At 42.3% G+C, this 24,322-nt stretch overlaps 1 protein-coding gene across 1 annotated transcript in view; it reads left to right on the plus strand.

The window, feature by feature from the left end:
* Positions 1–24,322, plus strand: part of LOC311226746 (partitioning defective 3 homolog) — a gene marked incomplete at its 3' end in the record, with an annotated part of 616,272 nt that overhangs the window by 456,211 nt on the left and 135,739 nt on the right. The window contains 1 exon segment of the mRNA XM_084312156.1: positions 20,240–20,428. Coding sequence (XP_084168282.1) covers positions 20,240–20,428 — 189 coding nt within the window.

A 24,322-nucleotide genomic window follows, 5' to 3' on the forward strand; every position in this document is an offset into this window, starting at 1 on the left:
CATCATCATCATCACCGGAGGGGATTGGGGACCGCCGTCCATCATTACGAGCACAGCTGGCGCCACTCGACACACCTGTGATCACACACGAATACTTGCACGGAAGAGAACACACTCACAAACACAAAACAATCCAACACCGTCAAGCCTAATGGTTTCAATATGGAATTGAATACAAATCAAATCACGACATTCTGAACTGAATTGAATTGGGTAATCAGTGCCAATACAGCACACTCAGCCCTACACACATGAGCACACTATCACAGACACAGACACAGACACATGCATGCCGCACGTGGCACATACACCAATTCTTAGGAATGCATGCACACACGCACACATGGGTGCACACACAAGAAGGTCCAGGGTTCGATTACCGCTTGGGGACCAGGTTTCCATGATGCCAGTTACCCAGGTGGGGTATCTCCCAGGCCTTTCTGTGTGGAGTTTGCATGTTCTCCCCGTGCTCGCAAGGGTTTCCCCCCCGATAAGATAAACCCAATGGAAAAACATGCACAACAACAAGATCGCTAATGCTGTGGCGTCCTTGACGAAGATGGACAGGAGCACTTGGATTGCTCCCCTGGCGCGGCTCACGTTGACGCCTGTCTGCTCCCGGCTGCCCTTGGGGGGGGGAAGGACGACGGGATGGGTTAATCGCAGAGACGAATCGCATGCATGCATCGCATGCGTGCCGATTAATGACCTCTGAGCAGGTCCTAAATTATTATTTAATTATTTATTTACACTCTCCCTGCATAATAGCATGATGAGAGTTTCTTAACTCCAAGGCGGCTGCAGTGTGGAGTTGGTCCTGCGGCCGGGGTCTCGTCATCTGTTGTGATTGTCAACTGGAGTGATTATTTTTTAGTAAGTGCCTTTGTCTGGAAGAGAGGATGTGCTTCTTTTTTCCCGTCATCTTTTCAACATTTAAGTTTACTGCAAATCGATGTGACGCCGGAATGAAACGCAGATCATTTGAGGAATTTTACCTTGTTCTGTTACACCTTTCTATCTCCCTCTCTCTCCCCCCCCCCTCTCTCTCTGGCATATTGTCATCTGTAATGCACTCAATAAGGCACAGAAAAAACCCTCATGACTCAGCTTGTGGCGAACAACGTGTTTCCTTCAAGGTGAACTACAGGTTCACACGGTACCCTAATAACTGTAGTTATTGACTTGAGTTTTCTGACCTTATGGCCCATGTATCCCATTCAAAACTCCCTTGTATCAATAAAAAAAAACACATCATGGGTGTCAAGGGGAGAAGCGCCCGGCATTGTTTTTTAATCTCTGAGAAAGTTGACTTGTTTTTCGTATGATGGAAACATATAGAAAAGTAGGAGCAGGGAGGCTGTGGCGGAGACGAGGCGTGTGTCCAGGAGACGGGCTGTGTAGCAGGAGGCAGGTGTGAGTGAAGTACAGCTTCAGATTACATCTCACTTCCTGCACATGGAGGACAGGAGGGAGCTGGGTTGTTGGGGAAAGAGAAGCAAGACTTTTAGTTTTGAAAGTTAGGAGAGGAGCTGGCAGGAGGCAGGGGTGAGTGAAGTACAGCTTCAGGTTACATCTCACTTCCTGCACATGAGGACAGGAGGGAGCTGGGTTGATGGGGAAAGAGAAGGAGCTTCATGGGCAGACTTTTAGGTTTGAAAGTTAGGAGCAGTGTTGTAGTACTTGAGTCCTGGACTGATTTTCAGGACTCGTGACTCGACTTGGATTTGAGCACTGATGACTCGGACTCGGACTTGGACTCGAGCATTGACTGCATTCTGACTCGGAAGGTGCAGACAAGGACTCAGACTTGTTAACTGATAAATAGTTATAAATGTTTTGGGGGGAAATATGTCCTAATCATTTGGCATCAGATATGCAGATATGTGCATTTGTTTGGCTATTGTTTCACAAAGTAAATAAACTCCCTTTGAAATGGTGACCGCTGTGTCATTTATGTTTAATGTAGACCTTTTTTTATTTGCATGTCAGCTCTTTGACTGTCGGAGGGGAGTGGACTCAACCTTGACTGAACTCTAGGGTAATGGGGACTAGACTCTGACTCTGGCTCTTCTTTGGTGACTTGGACTTGGACTTGAACTTGAACACTGGGGACTCTAGATTTAGTGACTCGAACACTGGTTAGGAGCGGAGCTGGTAGGAGAGAGATGGATGGATGGATGAATGGATAGATGATTGATGTATGGATGTATAGACAGACAGACATGGTTCATGATCAGTGTTGGGAAAGTTCACTTTCTACATGAACTAGTTCAGTTCACAGTTCAATTTTTTTTAAATGAACTAGTTCAGTTCATAGTTCATAATTCAAAATGTTGAACTAAAGTTCATGGTTTCAAAAATGAACTAATTTAGTTCTTTTAAAAAAAATTATTATAGATTTTTCACGTACAGTTACTTACATTACAAAAACACACATTGGGACAAGGGGGGGGGGGGGGTCCTCCAGTTCATCTCTATGACATCATCCACACCATAAGCAAGCAAAAACAAAACAAAAAGAAAAACAAGCAAAAAGGAAAGCAGACCAAGACAGGCACTGTACAGTATTGCACTTGCCTCGAGCGCATTCACATGTAGACATACATATATTTATTTTTTCCTATCCTAGGTCTGTCCATACAATGGGGCACTGGGCCTTTAGAAGGATCCGATACATTTCAGCAGGAAAATAGTCTAATAGTGGGGCCCACACCTCCTGAAAGGAAGCTTCGTTGACTCTATGCATTGCACAGTGTCTTTCATGGGGTAGGAGCACACCGAAGATCTCTCTATACCACATTTGTAAAAATGGAGGCTTATCCTTAATTCAGTTTATCAGAATGCATTTCCGGGCTGAAAGTAGAAGTTTATCAAATAGTTTGAATTGTAAACTCTTTTAAATGCATACGCCGACGTGACGTCTAGAGGTAGAGTCTGACTCCGACTGAGAGAGTGCTGCTGCTGCTGCTGCAGCTCTCGGCTTCTGCGCGCAGATTCCTGTTCCACTGCTTGTTGTGAGGAGGAGTCTGATGACGTAGCAGGGGGTGACAGGCTGGTTGCCAGATCGGGTGGTTTTACGCATAATCTTTAAGCCTGTTTACAGTGTTTTAACTGAGTTTTCGGCTGAAATGCATTATGAAATATGGCACATCTTTGAATGCCGTTATAATAGAGTGCTGAGAATGAACGCACTTTTGAACTCCGTTACACAGGGCTGAGAATGAACGCGTTCTCAATTACGTTCATTTAGCGGATATACAGTACGTTCAGTTCAAGTTCGCCCAAAATACGAACGCGTTCATGAACGATCGTTCATTGAACGCGTTCAGGTACATCACTGTTCATGATATTATTAAGCATTACATCACACGACGGAGTGTGTTATAGAAATTGGATCACGCCTATGGGTGGTTGTTAGCCCCCATAGGCGTGATCTAATTTCTATAACACACGACTTCAAGTGGTGTAATACTTTTATACAATGGCCGAATTCATCCAACCTTATTGCTATACAATAAACACACAGTAATTGAAGCATAATGGAGATTTATTCACAAAACCATCAGCAGAAAAAGTAGGTAAAAAATAAAATAAGTTGCCTCCGTGTCTAGAAGCAGCTGGGAGGTGCGGTGCTTCAAAGCATGCCATCTAACAAAACCAATTACATAATCCAACATTGTGTAAACAACTAACATATTCCAGTTAACTGTATATTTTTTTAATTATTCCTTACGAATATATCCATACTTACATTGTGTCCGGGACATCCAGTGAAATCGCTTCGTGCGACAGTGTCCTTTTGCAGAGGCAGGTTGCTACAAAGCATGCCATCTAACAGTGAAGTTACCGGTTGTTATTTGATTGATTGATTGAACATTTTATTAACAGATTGCAGAATGGGTACAATACAGTACAGCTCAATACACAATTGTTAAGGGGATGCAGACCAGAGAAAGATTTTCGTCTTGTTTACATCAGGGTCCCCCATATTCAATGCATCATAACATATATGACATACAGATAGACAGTGCTACATCTATACATAGGTTGCTACAAAGCATGCCATCTAACAGTGAAGTTAGCGGTTGTTATTTGATTGATTGATTGACTATTTTATTAACAGATTGCAGAATGGGTACAATACAGTACAGCTTAATACACACAATTGTTAAGGGAATGCAGACCAGAGAAATACTTTCGTCTTGTTTACATCAGGGTCCCCCATTTCCAATGCATCATAACATATATGACAGGGCTATTCAACTGGCGGCCCGCGGGCCAGATCCGGCCCGCGGGATGATTCTGACCGGCCCGCCAAAGATTACATGATAAAAAAAAAAAAAAAATAAATTTAATATATATATATATATATATTTTTTTTTTACTTTTTTCTTTTCATGTCAACGTTAACACGCACAATTTAGCCAAAAGTCACTCAATTAATGACAGATTTCATTGATAAATTGAGGGAAAACTTTGCAAGTCGATTTGATGAATTTGACATGTCCAGAGAATTGATGCATTTTGTGAGCAACCCATTTGCCAATGTAGCTGCTATTTCCACAAAAGGACAAGAGTTCCTTGCATCACTTCACATTGATGAAGGTCTCCTGCAACTTGAAATAATTGACATGCAAGCATCATCTGCTCTGAAGCAGGCACTTGAGAATGAATCCACCACAACATTTTGGATAAAGTGTATTCATGTCAAGACATTCCCCAAAATAAAAACGCTGGCAATATCTGTGCTAACAATGTTTGGCTCAACATACACCTGTGAATCCAGTTTCTCTCACATGAATGCCATTAAAACAAGCAACCGTGCCCCTTGACAAATGAGCATTTGCATCACTGTTTGCGGGTAGCCCTCACTTCCTATGAACCCTCTTTCTCTGCCATTGCCCAGTCAAATAAGTGCAATCGGTCTCATTAGATGTGTGTATGCAGGGGCGTATCTGGGGGGGGGGGGGGGGGGGGTAGCTTAGGATGATTCCAAGGGCTGGGGGGGGGGGGCCCAACATTTTTTTTTTTTTTTTTTTTTTTTTACTAGACATCACTCACGTGTATTATTGATGCTCTCATTGATACTATGTTTGTTTCTGAAGTGTGTGTGTGTGTGTGTGTGTGTGTGTGTGTGTGTGTATATATAGAGAGAGAGGGGGGGCTTTGGTAGACTATTGCATTGGTCCATTCATTGAAGATGAACGCAATGCGACATCCTTTTTACTAGGCTCACCCACCAACAGTGCAGGTGCTGAACTGCTGATCCGAATGTATAGGTAAAAACCATATTATGCGTTTTCATCAATAAAAAAATGGCCAAACAAAATTCCGCTTGCGCGCTTACGCACGCTCGCATTCACTGGGGGCCTACAAATAAATTCTTTCATGGGGCCCAGAATCTGGAGCTACACCCCTGTGTGTATGTAGGCTAGGCCTGTCTGCCCCCCACCCCCCTGATGTTTGAGAGTTAAGAGTGGACAATAAGTGCTAATAAGATGCTGTGATTTGCTGTTGTTGCACAGACATGAAGCACTTTTTCATAAGCTCAGCTGCACTATAAATGTGTTTTTTTGTTCAAGTGTTGATGTTAGAATGTTCAGATGCACATCATGCACTTTTTTGTTTTTTATTTTATTTTTATATTGAAATGTTGAAGAGGAGATGTTGCAGTTGTTGCACAGTCATAAATGAAGCACTTTCTGCAGGAGATGTTGCAGATGTGGCACATAAATGAAGCACTTTTTTTTGAAAAGTATACTACTTTTGCAATGTAGTTAAATAAAAGTTGTGAAAATGTGGTTGCGTGTTGTGTCAAGTGTACATATATTCATAGCACGGGGAGGCGCCGTGGCAGTCCGGCCCCTGGCCCCTTGGGTTTCTGATAATGTGGCCCCCTGAACAATTTAGTTGAATAGCCCTGATATATGACATACAGATAGACAGTGCTACATCTATACATAGGTTGCTGCAAAGCATGCCATCTAACAGTGAAGTTAGCAGTTGTTATTTGATTGATTGATTGATTGAAAGTTTTATTAACAGGAGTGGGAGGTTCTACAACGAATGCCATCTAACAACACACTTCCCGCGATTTATATTTTGTTTCACAATGAGTCATGACCAACCAATTACATAATCCAACATTGTGTAAGCAACTAACACATTCCACGTGACTTTATCGTTTTTGAATGAGTCGTTATGACGATATCAATACATCCATCCATAAAGATTATTGTCCGCCATCTTGGTTTCATTCATAAAAACACGAACGGCGGAGTGATTCGGGAAAAAAAGTAATTCGGTTGTGGGCGGGTTCTGGGATCACGTGGAGTGTGTTATGAGAAATAACAATGTCTGAAAGAAGTGTTTCAGCTAATCAGAATCAAGAAATGTGCATGCCATTCTATAATATTATATATTATTTATCTTGCCGCGTCGGAAGGATTTACTTCTATCTTTCATCATCCCTCTGTTGATTTACACTAAGTTAGTCAAATCTCAAAGTGGAACCATGACATTTTGAATGTGAGTTGAGAACTGCTGTCTATTATGTGTCTATTTTTCATTTACACTGAGGGGAAAGTTCCTGTATAGGTAGTGAAATTACCCACAGAATGGTCTGGTAGCAGCAACCCTCACTAATACCAATGAGTAACACTAGCTGGCGCTGTAGCATGGTGTGTGTGTGTGTGTGTGGTGGTGGTGGTGTGTGGGGGGGTGTCACTAGCACCCTGGCATGCCAGCCTTTGTTGAGCTATGTGGGTCATTCCCAGTAGGGGGTCTAATGTTTTGACCCAAATAGAGCTCAATACTTCACCCATCTCTGCTGGCTCCAGAAGTATTTTCTCCAAGCTCATATCTTCTGGTGAGAAGTACGATTAGGCTAGGGAGGATAATTTGACCACGCAATATAGAAATCCACCATTTTCTAAGATCATAAAGCCAGGAAAGGCTGATTATGAATTCGGTTGAAACCCTTAGGCCTATTATTCTACAGTTTTACAATCTCTTAAGAATCACATGTTTCTATGTTGCATAGTACAATTATTATGACTCATCCTAATTATCACCAGAGGCTACAAGCATAGAGAAAACACAAGTCATTTTCATTATGCTTTTGGCCTTACAATAAATATGATATCATGGGTAGCTCCAGTGGGAATTGAACCTCTAACCTCTAAAGTGTGCCATGCTCTAGCCATTGAGCTTCACAGGACCACATCATGTACTTTGATTCCTGTGAGTCATCCCTGCCAAGGAACTGCCTTTATTGACCAGCCAATCATAGGAACCGTCTTTATTGAACAGCCAATCAGATTAACTGTCTTCATTGAACTGCGAGCAGCCAATCAGATGAACTGGCTTTTATTGAACAGCCAATCAGATTGTCATTATGCAATTACAACCGCCTGCTATTATCTGTGGTCTCTGAGGCCTCTTGATTGTTTCAAACGGCGTTCATATGCATTGTCCATGTGGTCCTCTGGAACTCTGATGTTTCTAGCCGGCGAAGGTCCTTTACCTGCTTGCTTTAATGCCACGGTCGGAAGAAACGTTGAAGCAATAACAAAGTGAATAATACAAAACATGGAAACTATGGCTTCAGGCATCTACTGTTTGACACATTGGTGATATTGTTCTCTACCGCACAGAATGTGATTCTGTCCACGTCTGGTTTTGATTGTGACTGAACAAGCCAATAGCTGCGCAGTGTGACTTGTGCGTCAGACATTTCCGACATCTATTTATTCGACTTGGCGGGCTTGTTCACCTGCTACTTCCCGGGTCAGAAACCCGCCCGCCCGCCCGATACACCCAAGAACACATGCATGTGGCGACAGACCTCTCACGCGTGACGTGTTTCGGCTGCTTTCTCGCTTGCCAAAAATAGCCTGGAACCGTTCAGGTCAATGACAGAATTACTGGTAAACGCCATAGGTGGGAAAGAAAAAGGACCTGGGGTTTGTCAAAGTGACAACGACGCGTGAGAGGTCTATACACCACACCCAAGTCAAGTCAAGTCAAGAGTTTTATTTGTCACGGCATACAAGTATACAATGAAATGCGGGTGGTCTTGCCTGAGCAAGACTGAGGCTGAAATGCCATGTTTGTGTGCTAGCTGCATTAAATATGACCTTAAATCAAATTAAGTTTTTTTTTAGTTTTTGCATCAAGCATGTGCTTTCTCTGTCTGGATTGGTCTCTTGTTAAAAGCACATGTCTAACCTGTTGACTTTGACTGCTCCTTCAGCGTCCAGTCATGAGACAGCTCGTGATAGCCAAGGAGCCCCATTGGCTGATTGAGGTAATGGCGGCATGACATCAGCACCTTGTGTCAGTGAGTGGGGGAAAGGCAACACAAGGCTAAATGGGACGCTTTGGGTGGCTGCGCAAATACACTAACAGCCAAGTGAGCCATTCATCGCTGTGCCAATGACCTGTGAAAGGAAATCTCTCTCTCTCTATCTCTCTCTCTCTCTCTCTCTCTCTCTCTCTCTCTCTCTCTCTCTCTCTCTCTATCTCTCTCTCTCTCTCTCTCTCTCTCTCTCTCTCTCTCTCTCTCTCTATCTATCTATCTATCTATCTATCTATCTATCTATCTATCTATCTATCTATCTATCTATCTATCTATCTATCTATCTATCTATCTATCTATCTATCTATCTCTCTCTCTCTCTCTCTCTCTCTCTCTCTCTCTCTCTATATCTCTATCTCCCTTGCTTGCTCTCTCTCTCTTGCTCCCTTTCTCTCGCTCTTTCTCTCTCTATCTTTCTCTATCTCTATCTCTCTTGCTGGCTCTCTATATCTATCTCTCTATATCTATCTCTCTATCTATCTTGCTCCCTCGCTCTCGCTCTCTTGATATCTCTCTTTATATCTCTATATATCTCTTGCTCCCTCGTTCTCTATACATAGCTATTGCTCTACAATCTCTCTCTCTCTTGCTCCCTCGTTATCTATCTCTTGCTCTCTATCTATATCTTTCTCACTATTGCTCTCTCTTGTTCTCTCTATCTTGCTCTCTCTCTCTATTCCTATATATCTATCCATACAGTATATCTCTCTATCTTGCTATATTGCTCCATTGCTATCTCTATATTGCTCCCTTGCTCTCTCGCTCTTTCTCTCTATCTCTATATCTCGCTCGCTCTCTTGCTCTCTCTATATCTATCTCTGTATCTATCTCTATCTCTCTTGATCACTCACTCTATCTTGCTATCTCTCTTGCTATCTCTCTATCTCTCTTGCTATCTTGCTCTCTCTCTATCTCTCTATATTATATATGTCTTGCTCTCTCTCTTATATATCACTCTTGCTCTCTCTCTATCTTGCTCTCTCTATCACTCTTGATCTTGCTCTCTCTCTATATATCTCTCTTCATATCTCTCCCTATCTTGCTCTCTCTATCACTATTGCTCTCTATCTCTTTCTCTATATCTCTCTCTCTCTCTCCCTCTCTATCTCTCTGTCTCTCACACACTGTTGGTTGTGCATGGACTTCCCTCCACCTGCCTTGTACAATACCCTGCTGATCAAAGACATCCGTCTTTACATTGCTAGCTTGATAGTTCCATAATGGGCCCATAAACGTGAACATCCAGCTTCATTGTTTACTCCATTAGTCACACTGGCTTATGGAAAATTACTGCAACACTATATTGAAAAGCCATCAGCGACGGCAAGCTCTGTTTCCGTGCCAAGATCATATATAGGCTTCCACTCATGACTCATGAAGCTGCTGTGGGCATTGTCGCGGTGTTGCATAGGATTATTGATGTCATGCTATCATTTGTTCTCCTGTGATGTTACAATGGCCACTGTGCCATGTTGTGGTGGCCATTTTGTGTTCTTATTTTTCATTGTCAAGGGGCACTTCACCAAGAAACAATGTTGATTTATTTTTGCACATAATCTCACACACGTCCAAAATCCCTAAACAGTTTTGCCACACATTAATTTAGTTTGACAGTTATTGAGAGTAAATTAGTTTGAATATGGCCACCAGTGATGTCATCTGGCACATTGACTCCTTGTGTTGTGTTAATTACAGCTCAATTAAATGATGATGTAGCAGTCCATATAAGACAAAGTATTGCTATTTTTCATCATAATGTCATTGAGCTATAATTAACACACCACAGGATTCAATGTCCCTGATGTCCTGTTGACCAAACTAAACTAAATGTATGTGTGTAAAACCGTTCTTGGATGTGTGTGAGATTATGTGCAAATACATTAGCATAGCCTTTCTTTGCTGAAGTGCCTTTTTAAAGAATAACTCACTATACTAGAGAATACCCACCATAAAGAATAACTCACTATACTAGAGAATACCCACCCTAAAGAAGAACTCACTATACTAGAGAATACCCACCCTAAAGAAGAACTCACTATACTAGAGAATACCCACCTAAAGAACTCACTATACTAGATAATACCCACCCTAAAGAACTCACTATACTAGATAATACCCACCCTAAATAACTCACTATACTAGATAATACCCACCCTAAAGAACTCACTATACTAGATAATACCCACCCTAAAGAACTCACTATACTAGATAATACCCACCCTAAAGAACTCACTATACTAGATAATACCCACCCTAAAGACTCACTATACTAGATAATACCCACCCTAAAGAACTCACTATACTAGAGAATACCCACCCTAAAGAAGAACTCACTATACTAGAGAATACCCACCCTAAAGAACTCACTATACTAGATAATACCCACCCTAAATAACTCACTATACTAGAGAATACCCACCCTAAATAACTCACTATACTAGATAATACCCACCCTAAAGAACTCACTATACTAGAGAATACCCACCCTAAAGAACTCACTATACTAGAGAATGCCCACCCTAAAGAAGAAGTCACTATACTAGAGAATGCCCACCTTAAAGAATAACTCACTATACTAGAGAATACCCACCCTAAAGAACTCACTATACTAGAGAATACCACCCTAAAGAAGAACTCACTATACTAGAGAATACCCACCCTAAAGAACTCACTATACTAGATAATACCCACCCTAAAGAACTCACTATACTAGAGAATACCCACCCTAAATAACTCACTATACTAGATAATACCCACCCTAAAGAACTCACTATACTAGATAATACCCACCCTAAAGAACTCACTATACTAGAGAATGCCCACCCTAAAGAAGAAGTCACTATACTAGAGAATGCCCACCTTAAAGAATAACTCACTATACTAGAGAATACCCACCCTAAATAACTCACTATACTAGAGAATACCCACCCTAAAGAACTCACTATACTAGATAATACCCACCCTAAAGAAGAAGTCACTATACTAGAGAATGCCCACCCTAAATAACTCACTATACTAGAGAATACCCACCCTAAAGAAGAAGTCACTATACTAGAGAATACCCACCCTAAATAACTCACTATACTAGAGAATACCCACCCTAAATAACTCACTATACTAGAGAATACCCACCTAAAGAACTCACTATACTAGAGAATGCCACCTTAAAGAATAACTCACTATACTAGAGAATACCACTATACTAGAGAATACCCACCCTAAAGAAGAAGTCACTTGTTTTGATTTGTGAATATAATATAATATAATATAAATTAAGTTAACTTAAGCTGAACACCAGAAGGACAAGTGTAAGGAATATATTTTGTCCTGGTAACAACGTGGTTTCAGACACACTTCTTCCAATTCAAAAGGGGCATGCAATTTTAAATCTGACTCCCCATTATTCACACTACTAAACACACACACACACACACACACACACACACACACACACACACACACACACACACACACGCACTACTAGACACACACTACTAGACACATACTAATAGACACGCACTACTAGATACACACTACTAGACACACACTACTAGACATACTACTAGACACACACTACTAGACACACACTACTAGACAAATACTAATAGACACACTACTAGATACACACTACTATACACACACTACTAGACATACTGACACACACTACTAGACACATACTACTAGAGACACACTACTAGACACACACTACTAGACACACACTACTAGACACACACTACTAGACACACTACTAGACACACACTACTAGACACACACTACTAGACACACACTACTAGACACACTACTAGACACACACTACTAGACACACACTACTAGACACACTACTAGACACACACTACTAGACACATATACATATAGTAGAGATAAAAGGTAGTGATATAGGTAGATATATGAGTAAAGAGGTATAGATGGAGGTAGAGTGAGGTACATAGAGAAAAAGAGAGAGTAATATAGAGAACGCTACAGTAGTCAGCCAACAATGCTCTCCACGCCTGAGCTGCTTTCTGCAATTACACCCGCCACTGCTTCCTCCCCTTCCATCCCTCTCTCCTTCCCTCTTTTTCTCCTTTCATCTCTCCCTTTCTCCTGCTCTCCCTCCCTCTCTCATCCACCCTCCATATATTTCTCCTTACTTCCCTCTACCTCCTTTCCTCCCTCTCTCTCTCTTCTTCCCTACACCCCTATCCCCTTCCCTCCATCCTTCTCCTTCCGTCCATCCATCATCTCCCTCTCCCCTTCCATATCTTTCTCCTTACTTCCCTCTATCTCCTTTCCTCCATATCTCTCTCTTCTTCCCTACACCCCTCTCCCCTTCCCTCCATCCTTCTCCTTCCGTCCATCCATCATCTCCCTCTCCCCTTCCATATCTTTCTCCTTACTTCCCTCTCTCATTTCCTCCCTCTCTATCTTCTTCCCTATACCCCTCTCCCCTTCCCTCCATCATTCTCCTTCCCTCCCTCCCTCATCTCCATATCCCCTTCCATCTCTTTCTCCTTACTTCCCTCTCTTATTTCCTCCCTTTCTCTTCTTCCCTACACCACTCTCCCCTTCCCTCCATCATTCTCATTCCATCCCTCCCTCGTTTCCCTCTCTCATTCCTTCCACCCCTATCCCCTTCCCTCCCCCTCGACGTCCCTCCTTCCCTCTTTCCCTCCCTCATATCCCTCTCATTACCTCCAGATATATCCTTCCCTCCCTCATCTCCCTCTCTTCTTCCCTCCCTTCCATTTCTCCTTCCTTTCCTTTATCCTTCCCTCCTTCCCCCACCATGCATTTTAATTATCTTCAAGTACCTTTTCATCAAATGTTTTTTTCATCTAACTTGACATCAAATCGACAGTTTTTTTCTTTTTTTTGGGGGGGGGGGGGGGGGGGGTTACCGCATTGTGGACCCACTAATGGTGTGTCTGTGTAGATGGAGGGATGCTGGGGTATGTGTTTGTGTGGGGATAAGTGTTTGTGTGTAGTGGTGCAATGTTGGGCAGTAGTGGCGCTACAAGTAGCAGCATTAATTTAACTATATTTCTCAGTAGCGTGGCTGCGTTAATTTAACTACATTTCTCAGTAGCATAGCATGGCTGCGTTAATTTAACTACATTTCTCAGTAGTGTGGCTGTGTTAATTTAACTACATTTCTCAGTAGTGTGGCTGTGTTAATTTAACTACATTTCTCAGTAGCGTGGTGGCGTTAGTTTAACTACATTTCTGAATAGTGTGGCTGCATTAGTAACTACATTTATTAGTAGCGTGGGTGCGTTAGTTTAACTACATTTATCAGTAGCCTGTTGGTAGCATCCCTGTAGTGTGTGTGTGTGTGTGTGTGTGTGTGTGTGTGTGTGTGTGTGTGTGTGTGTGTGTGTGTGTGTGTGTGTGTGTGTGTGTGTGTGTGTGTGTGTGTGTGTGTGTGTGCACGCGCAGAGATAGTGAGAGTGAGAGGCGCCCTTTTGATTTCTCCTTCACTATTGGAGTAGTCATTCTGCAGAATACAAAGGGGGAGAAAGAGAGGGAGAGATATATAGAGAGAGAGAGGTAGCAGTTCCTGACATTTTTCTGTTTCACATGTATTTGTCCATTTATGTCCATCTGTTTGTCTTTCTCTCCCTCTCTCCATCTCTATCTCTCTCTCTCTCTGCTCTTATCTCTATCTGTCCTCTATCTCTATCTCTATCTTTCTCTCTGTTTCTATTTGCCACTATAATAATAATAATTAATTTATGTTATAGAGCGCTTCTCAGTAACCTGAAGTCGCTGACAGTAGGCAGAAAGAAAGAAACAAAAGAAACATAGAACCACAGGAGAAACAGGGAACAATATGAAATACACAGGAACATAGAACCACAGGAGAAACAGGGAACAATATGAAATACACAGGAACATAGAACCACAGGGGAAACAGGGAACAATATGAAATACACAGGAACATAGAACCACAGGGGAAACAGGGAACAATATGAAATACACAGGAACATAGAACCACAGGGGAAACAGGGAACAATATGAAATACACAGGAACATAGAACCACAGGGGAAACAGGGAACAATATGAAATACACAGGAACATAGAACCACAGGGGAAACAGGGAACAATATGAAATACACAGGAACATATAACCACAGGGGAAACAGGGAACAATATGAAATACACAGGAACATAGAGCCACAGGGGAAACAGGGAACAATATGAAATACACAGGAACATAGAACCACAGGGGAAACAGGGAACAATATGAATGCACAGGAACATAGAGCCACAGTAACAGACAACAAACAATACAGTAGCCAGTAGGGGAGGGAAGGCAGAGAGAGTAGGGGAGGGGAAACGGGGGGCGACAGGTTGGAGGAGGGTGGTTATGGGTAGGGAATGTTAAATTCTAGGGAGAACAGGTAGGTTTTGAGACAGGATTTGAAGGTGGAGAGTGAGTGAGAGTCTCTGATGGTCAGAGGGATGGTGTTCCAGAGTTGGGGTGCAGCACAAGAGAAGGCCCGATCACCAAACCTTTTGAGCTTGGATGACGGGACAGTGAGGGAAGCAGTGGAAGAGGATTGGGTGGGGCGGTAGGGGATAAGGTCAGTCAGGTGGGGGGGGGGGGGGCAGGCTATGGAGGGCTTTGAAGGTGAAGAGTAGTAGTTTGAAGTTTATGCATTCCTTAATCGGGAGCCAGTGGAGAGAGTGGAGGACAGGAGTGATGTGGTCACGGGACCGGGTATTGGCGAGGAGGCGGGCGGCTGAATTCTGGACCATCTGAAGTTTATGGAGGGAGCGGGAGGTGATGCCAGTGAGGAGGGAGTTGCAGTAATCAAGGCGGGATGAGGGGGGGAGAGGCAGTGTCTGATTTTGGCAATGTTGCAGAGTTGAAAGTAGGAGGTTTTGATGACGAGCGGACATGGGGGTCGAATGAGAGGGTGAGGTCCAGGATGACGCCGGGGTTGCGAACTAGGGGGGAGGGGGTGATGGTTGAGTCGTTAATAGTGAGTGTGATGGGTCCGGATCTGCTGAGGATGGTTTTGGTGCCGATGATAAATAGTTATGTCTTGTCGCTGTTGAGTTTGAGGAGGTTGTGGGTCAGCCAGGTTTGTAGTTTGGATATGCAGGACTCGATGTGACTGAGGGGTGGGTTGTGGGGGGATCTCTCTATATATCTCTTCTATCTCTATATGTCTATCTATCTCTCTCTATATCTCTCTACCTCTCATTATGTATCTCTTTCTTTCTCAAAATGTCGTTCTCTCCTCTATCTCTCTCATCACTCTCTCTCCCTCAGACATTTATTGATATAAAAGTTATATTGAAACAAGTGAACTATTTTCACAAAATGTAAAACAAAACAAAACATATAAATGTGAACAACGGGTATCCCCAGCAGACATGTTCTCATTCTCTAGTTAATTGGCTGAGCTCTTGATACAAGAACTAACAGACAACAGGTGAATGATTTTATAATGATGTTCTTTCTTCTTTTTTTTGTCAGATATGCTTTGCTTGCTTCATATCACAGCCAGGCAAATAGCATAGACTGAAATCAATTCTGTCTTCTCTGCTCTGCCATGATGAATCTAACGCAACTTGGAGTGAAAATCACACATTTTACTTTCTAATCGAGATGTCAGCCCCCCAGAGATTTTTGAGAAGCTCAAACCATTTCAACAACAACTGTTGCCTGTGAGATCTAAAGTTAATTTCAGTCTATGATAATTTGCCCGGCTGTGATATGGAGCTCTTAATTACCTCCTCCTCCCTCTGTTGCCATGCCTCTCTCCTCCCTCCTCCCTGCCTCTCCTCCTCCCTCTGTTGCCATGCCTCTCTCCTCCCTCCTCCCTGCCTATCCTCCTCCCTCTGTTGCCATGCCTCTCTCCATCCTCCTCCCTGCCTCTCCTCCTCCCTCTGTTGTCATGCCTATCTCCATCCTCCTCCCTGCCTCTCCTCCTCCCCCTGTTGCCATGCCTCTCTCCTCCCTCCTCCCTGCCTCTCCCCTCCCTCCTCCCTGCCTCTCTCCTCCCTCCTCCCTGCCTCTATCATCCCTCCTTCCTGCCTCTCCTCCTCATCCACACCTTATGTCTGTCACCTCCTTGTCTCTGTCATGCTATTTCTTTCTTTCTTTCTTTCTTTCTTTCTTTCTTTCTTTCTTTCTTTCTTTCTTTCTTTCTTTCTTTCTTTCTTTCTTTCTTTCTTTCTTTCTTTCTTTCTTTCTTTCTTTCTTTCTTTCTTTCTTTCTTTCTTTCTTTCTGTATTTCTGTATTTCTTTCTCTCCATCCTAATCTCTCCACCCATAGTAATTTCATCTCTCTCATCCCCCTCTATCTCTCCCCATATTAAATACACATCTCCATATCTCTCCCTCGCTCTCTCTCCACCCATATTAATCCAATCTCTCCATATCTATCTATATATATCCCTCTATAAACCCTCTATCCCTCTCTCTCTCAACCTATCTCTCTCCCTATGTATATCGCTCTCTCTCTCCACCCATAGTAATTTGATCTCTCTCTCCCTATCACTCTCTATCCCTATCTTTCTCTCCCTATCTCTCTCTATATCTCCCTATCTCTCTCTATATCTCCCTATATATATCACTCTCTCTCCACCCATAGTAATTCCACCTCTATCTGTAAACAATGGCAGCTAATGACATGCTGACACAGAGCCCAATGATGATTGAATTAATTAGGAATGCACAATAACTGCCAGACGAGAAAGAGGGAGAGAGAGAGAGAGAGAGAGAGAGAGAGAGAGAGGGAGAGGGAGCGGGAGAGGGAGAGGGAGAGATATAACGCATTCATCTATTCAAAGGACAGCTGTCAAATAACAAGGCAAAGAGAATAGCTTTTCATTGTCGCTCTGAGCGAGAGCAGAGGGAGGGAGTGATGGAGGGAGAATGAAAGAAAGAAAGAAAGAAAGAAAGAAAGAAAGAAAGAAAGAAAGAAAGAAAGAAAGAAAGAAAGAAAGAAAGAAAGAAAGAAAGAAAGAAAGAAAGAAAGAAAGAAAGAAAGAAAGAAAGAAAGAAAGAAAGAAAGAAAGGGAGAGAGAGACTGAGGGAGAGAGAGAGCACCTGTTGTGGGTGAACATTGGGGAGAGCACTTGGCATGCAAAGTAGAGAACAGCGTTGCTACAGGGTGCAGATGAAGTTTGCGGTGTGTTTACATGTTATCTTGACTGAGGTGCAGGTTCTCGGCTGCTACAGTAGCTTTGTTTTGGAGGTAGTTCTGAGGTGTTCAGGATGTGCACGCCTTCACATTCTTGTGGTGGATTATTCTATACTTGTTAACTTGGTATGATGGAATAATCCATTAGTTGGTCTTTGTGGTTTGTTTACTATGAATTGTATAGCTGTTAGGAGACCTGAACATATACTGTCATAAAATACATACATGTTAGTTTCTTTTCCTCAACTGAGGCACCTGGCATTTGAACTGGTCCCAGGCACTGGACTCTGACCACCCTCTGCTCCTAAGTAGTTAGGATGCGTTAACTGCAGAGGATATGTTCCTGGTATCTGTAAGAACACCAGGCTCAAATAGGATATTAGGTATGTGATAATTTCCACAATCCTGAAATGTGATACCAAGAGTGATATGTCTAGACCATTTCTGACACGTTACACGATATGGACATGAATATAATAAGACAATAACTTAGGTAATAAATATCATGCCCAACAATATGGTCATATATATATATCATTACAGAAATTGTACATTTACACATGAATGGATAAAACACAAAGTACACAATCAGACATATGGATAAAACACAAAGTACACAATCAGACATACAGTACATAATGTATTCTATATGTGTATACTCTATCTCTCTCTCTTTCTCTATTTCTCTATCGATATGTCACTCTCATGTGTCATACATTACAAATACAGTACAAATAAATAATGTATTATCTATGTGTATGCTCTCTCTCTGTCACTATCTCTGATTAATATGCAAATTATTAATATGTATACTGTATATACCCCCTTCTTTCTCTTTATCTCTATCTATCTCTCTATTTATATATACATATCGCTGTCTCTCTCACACTCTCTCTATCTCTCTGTCTATCACCCATCAATCATCCATAGCAACACTACTATCACAGACATCCAAGAACGGCCCTTCTAAGGCTTCTCTCCTCCTCATTGCCTGTTGTGCTTTTTCCCTATTGCTAGTTTAAAAAAAAAATTTACTTCCGTTTATTGGCATTTTCAGTTTTCTTTTACATTTGACAATTGACAGGTTCAAACAGTACCAACATTGCATTTATACACGCACATACACACATAGGAGACACACATACAAAAACACTAACATTTGTCTTAACATCATACAGAGCTGCTCTACCTATTTATTGACGGGTACTACCCAGTTGCTTTAGTTTCCAGTTATAAGGTTCATTGTCTAGCTTCAACGTAGTCAATGAAGGGTTGCCAAGTCTTATGGAATTTCTCAATTGAACCCCTTAAAGTGAATCTGAGCTTCTCCAGTTTAAGGTGCTGCATAACGTCTCTGATCAACATAGCGCAGGTGGGGGGTTGTGCCTGTTTCCAGTTCAGCCAAATTAATCTGCGTGCTAGAAGGGTTATGAACCTTGGCACTGCAGAAGTGGGTCCTCTAAGAGGGCTGTCCTCTCCCAGTACTCTAAACACGGCCAAAACCGGGTCTGGATCTATCTCATGTCCCAGAATATCAGACAATGTTTTTTTTCTTTTGTATCCACTTTTTCTCCTTATTTTCTATTTTTCTCCCATCCCAATTTCGTGTTTCCAATTCTCCCCTCCCCTGTCTTGAACGTTGCTCGCATATGCCCCCCACTGGTCGGTTGTAGGGAGGATAGAAGCCTTGCATCACTTGTCCCCTCCGGTACACGAGGAGGCAGCCTGTCGCATCTTTTCACCTGCCAGCGCGGACTCTCATTGGCGAGGTGTAACGTGTGAGAGGCTCACACTACCCCCGCCATTTCCTGTCTCTGCTGTGCAGGCGTCACCCAACCTATCTGTAGGAGTCACTGTCCACATCATCCAGATTACCACACATCGACTTCCACCCGCCGACTCTGCCAATTGAGCCAGTATGACGGCCGGCCCAAGCCGGAGGCAATGCTGACACCCGGATTCGAGACCGGAGTCTCTTGCATTGGTGACGAGCGCAATCTCCGCTGCGCCGCCCTAATATCAGACAATGTTTTGAACATAGAACTCCAGAACTGTAATAGTTTTGGGCAAGACCAAAACATGTGCCCCAATGAGGCAGGGAGGATCCCACAACGGTCACACAGAGGATCAATATTAGAGCACATTTTAGAAAGTTTGACCTTGGAAAGATGGAGACGATGCAACACCTTGAACTGTACAAGACCATGCCTGGCACATATGGATGCTGTATGCACTCCCTGCTGTGCATCTATCCACTGCTCCTCCAATAAATCAATGCCCAGATATTCCTCCCAAGCGGCCTTTAGATAATCTAGGGATGTATCAGATTGGTCAGACATATAAATAAATGTGTGATGTTACCCCTTTAGATGAGGGATTCACTGAAAACAATGATTCCATCTGGGTTCTAATAGGCACATCAGGGAAGGTAGTTGTATTGGATCTACCGGTAATATAGTTGCGAATTTGTAAAAATCAAAAAAAATTAATTGGTTTGATGCTGGTCTATTGCTAGGTTTTTAGTGAGTTTTTCCTTACCTTCGCTGGGGTATGTCTGGGAGTGTTGCATCTATTTATTTTACATTTATTTTGGATTTCATGGTGTTTTTATTTTTCTCTTGATTTATTGTGATGTTTCTTCTTTACTTGTTTAAAGAAGACTTTAACTTGTGATTGCGGGCTTTACAAATACATTTGATTCTCCCGCTCTCCCTCACTCAGAACACTGAAGAGGACGACTTGGTCCTGACTCCGGACGGGTCCAGGGAGTTCCTGACCTTTGAGATCCCCCTGAGCGACTCCGGCTCCGCTGGGCTCGGTGTCAGCGTCAAGGGCAACCGCTCCAAGGAGAACCACGCCGACCTGGGCATCTTTGTCAAGTCCATCATCAACGGAGGTGCCGCGTGCAAGGCAAGTCACCGCCTGGCCGCTTCTGTTTCAGGTGTACTGTCTCACACGTGAGCTTCTGATGATGATGTCGCGAGGAAGGTGTTTCAAGTTTGCTTTTATTTGTCCCGTATAAAGTACATGTTACAGTGAAATGCTTGGTTTTGTATGAGCCCCTGAGAATGTGCTTCATACATTACACAAAGTAAATAAAAGAGGAATAAAGTCCCAACACTATACAATATAGTACATACTAAAGTACAACCTAAGTACAATTAAAGTACAATTAAGTAAAAATGCAGACAATGCGATACAAACATTTGAATACATAGATAAAATATGGTGTAGTGTTTAAAGTGTCTAAAGTGTATGTTAAGGTGAGTGTTTGTTTAAAGTGAGTGTGTGCATGTGGATGGATGGGTTGATGTTAGATAGTCGTTGAGCATCCTGATGGCCTGGGCCCAGGAGTTAAACACCTTTAATCCCTATCTGATTGGATCAGATTTGGATTTTGGGTAGTTGAAAACCAAAAAACAGGATTAGGATCACTTTGATAGCTGATCAGATCAGGAAATCAAATCCAAGCTTTAATCTGGATAAAATCTTTTGGTCACATTTGTGTTGGCTTATTTTGTTTTCAACCAAATGCTGATGACATAAATGTTTATGCTCATAAAACAAAGATTGTCGGGAGCTCCCGTAGCTCACCGCATATCTCGGCGCTATTTCTGCGTCGGGGAAAACCGTGCTCGTCGCGGATCTGGGGGACACGAGTTCGATTCCCGGACCCGCCGTAATTTCTCAGAATGTCTTCCCCTGCTCTACATCCCATTTCAACCTGTTTCTGTCGGTCATGCTTGACCAGAAAAGCGATAAACGCTAAAAAATTAAGTTAAAAAAAAAAAGAAAATTGTCAATCAAAAGAATATATCCAACAAAAAAAGTCCATCTGTCATCACTCATCACCTTCAACAAACTGAAACCTCACTTAGAATTCAGATCCTCAAAGCACGCCTGGATGATCAGCTGCCTTTGAATGCATTTTTTTTCTTACCCTAGTGGGAGTATTTTTTTAATTACAATTCCATTGTGATTTTATGTCCTTTATGTATTTAACAATATAATTAGACATTATAGATGTCTCTGCAATGTGTCCTTGTCCTTGAAAAGTCTGAATCTGGATCAGGGTGATCCTATCCTGGATTGCTTTGAAATACCGGGACAAAATTTGGCAGAGTTGTCTGATCCTGAATCACAAAAAATGGGATTTAAAAATCTGATCGGATCAGATAGGGATTAAAAGTTTTGAACTCCTGGGCCCTGGGGATAGAAGCTCCTTCTGAGTCTCTCTGTACCGGCCACGATACTCCGGTAGCGCCTGCCTGACCGCAGCAGTATCGCTAGTGGCCTTTGAAAGCGATGGAGCTTTAGAATTCTGAGGGGGAAAAACAACCCGGAAATGGCTGAAAGACTGTTGCCCCAACCCTCAACGATTTAACCATTTGTATCTCAGCGTGACCAAACACAAACACTGTTGTTTAGTGGCCAAAAAGCTCACCATTTCCTTACTATGTCAAAAATGAGGTAATAGTAGATTTGTGTACATTGGAATGTTTTATATCATCTTATTTTCAATATTATGTAAATATGCTCAAAAACGGCTATTTTTGTCAAATATGTTAGGAACTGGTAACAGGTAGGCTCAAATGCACAACACAGGAGACTGTTCAACCCTGTAGGGCATTTAATCATACGTTGCAAAAATTGAATAAACACCAGTGTGCTGTGTGTGTGTGCCTCTTGAGCCTGTCGGGAAGATGACCGTGACCGATGGGGAGCACGGGAGTGGAGCTGTGAAAACAACAGAGTAGAAAAACTATAATAAGTTAGCAGAACGAAGGCAGGCACACACGAAAAACTCAAACAGGAGACATCAACGATTCACGGAACAGGTGGATACACGAAAACACAACGGGAGTAAGGTTAACATAGAAACAATGAAAAATCATATTCACAGGAAGGAATATCAAAGATACTTGCCAGGCCATCTTAAAACGAAGATCTGACGCTGATGCATGGAAATCCTGGTATCTTGTAGGGTGGTGTGGTGATTAGCAGGGAGGTGCGGAGTCTCCATCCATCAGTGTGATGATTCTCACCTGTGCCTCTTGTATGCTCACAGAGCGTGCGTCGAAGTGCAGGGAGTGAATGGGACAGACACAGGGTTAGAGACAGACACAGAGGTGTGTGACGGAGACAGAGGGGATTGTGTAGGTGGAACCGTAACAAAATGGAGAAATGGCATTACGTAACTCGCCAATGTTCAACTCTCAAAGACGGCAAACGGAGATCCTTTGATACGAACATGCAGATCAATATTATCTTTTCACAATCAAAGTGAAGTCATGTCGGAATACATTACTGTTTTTATTTTCAAATAATTATTGTTATATTTTATGCTGTGGTTTTAGAACCACAACTGAAGTTCTTCTTCTCCGGCGGTTAATCTGGTAGTCATCAACCTTCATTGGTCAGGTCACACGTCATGTGTTAATAAGGTAAACAAAGGCAGCCACACGGACATGACTGACGACTGAAATTATCAATTCTAGACGACCAATCTTTGTTTATTCAATAGAACCGACTAGTATGTAACTGTCATATTTGATTAATGACATTGTGTAAACTGCCGTGCCGGGTGTCTATTGCATTGTGGCCTGGACCGATAAGTCCAAATGGAATCCGTCCAAGAAACACAGATGTGATGCATTATTCTAATTTATTTGTATTTAATCCATGATATAAAAAAAATAATAAACTCCATATCTTCTCTTGTCTCGCTGAGCCGTCTGTTTTGACAGCTCTTCAACTTCCCTGACAACTTAAAGACACAAGTGGTTAAAAGCACACGTCCCCCGTTTGTATTAGATCATGGCTGCCTGTGTTGGAGCCTGGATAAACTGTGTTCATACTGGATACACTGTGTTTATACTGGTTACACTGTGTTCATACTGGTTACACTGTGTTTATACTGGTTACACTGTGTTCATACTGGTTACACTGTGTTTATACTGGTTACACTGTGTTTATACTGGTTACACTGTGTTTATACTGGTTACACTGTGTTTATACTGGTTACACTGTGTTTATACTGGTTACACTGTGTTCATACTGGTTACACTGTTTATACTGGTTACACTGTGTTTATACTGGTTACACTGTGCTCATACTAGGTTAGGTTAGGTTAGGTTTACTTTATTTGTTCAAGGGGGACAGTGTACATTAATAAAACATTTTACAAATGTAAATGCACCCAATATTTGCCAAAAGGCTAATTTCCATTGGCAGTCCCCCTGCCAGAAGGTACAGGCTAAAATCCTGTGTGAAAAAAGGGTTAGCAATAAAAACAGAATAAAATCAAGATAAATAACATTAGAATAAAAACACAACAAAAGCACATAGACATACGATGGGGATACAGGTCACAATACAGTCATGGACACAAGGACAGAGCACATCATGACATATTAAGAGACCCAGACATAGACAGACGCACCATATCCACACACACACACACACACATACACACACACACACATACACACACAGACACCTCAGTGTTGACAGTGCTGGTTTTCAATGAGCCATTCCCTAACCCTGCACTTGAATTAATGGTATGATGTGGACACTCTAATTGTTTGAGGAATTGAGTTCCATTGGTGGGATGCTCTGTATGAAAAGACGGCCTGGCCAAATACACTTTTTTTGAAAGGGATTGTACAGTCCCCCCTTGCCACACCTCTAGTGTTCCTGGTTGAGGCAGACGTTTTGATATAGAGTCAGGTTTTCCCAACTGAGTATATTATATTTTTTTAGAATGTGACAATGATGGTACCTGAATGGTTTCCTGTCTAGAAT

The sequence above is a fragment of the Notolepis coatsorum genome, assembly GCF_963971535.1.
Source record: "Notolepis coatsorum genome assembly, chromosome: 4".
In the NCBI taxonomy this organism is placed as follows: Eukaryota; Metazoa; Chordata; class Actinopteri; order Aulopiformes; family Paralepididae; genus Notolepis; species Notolepis coatsorum.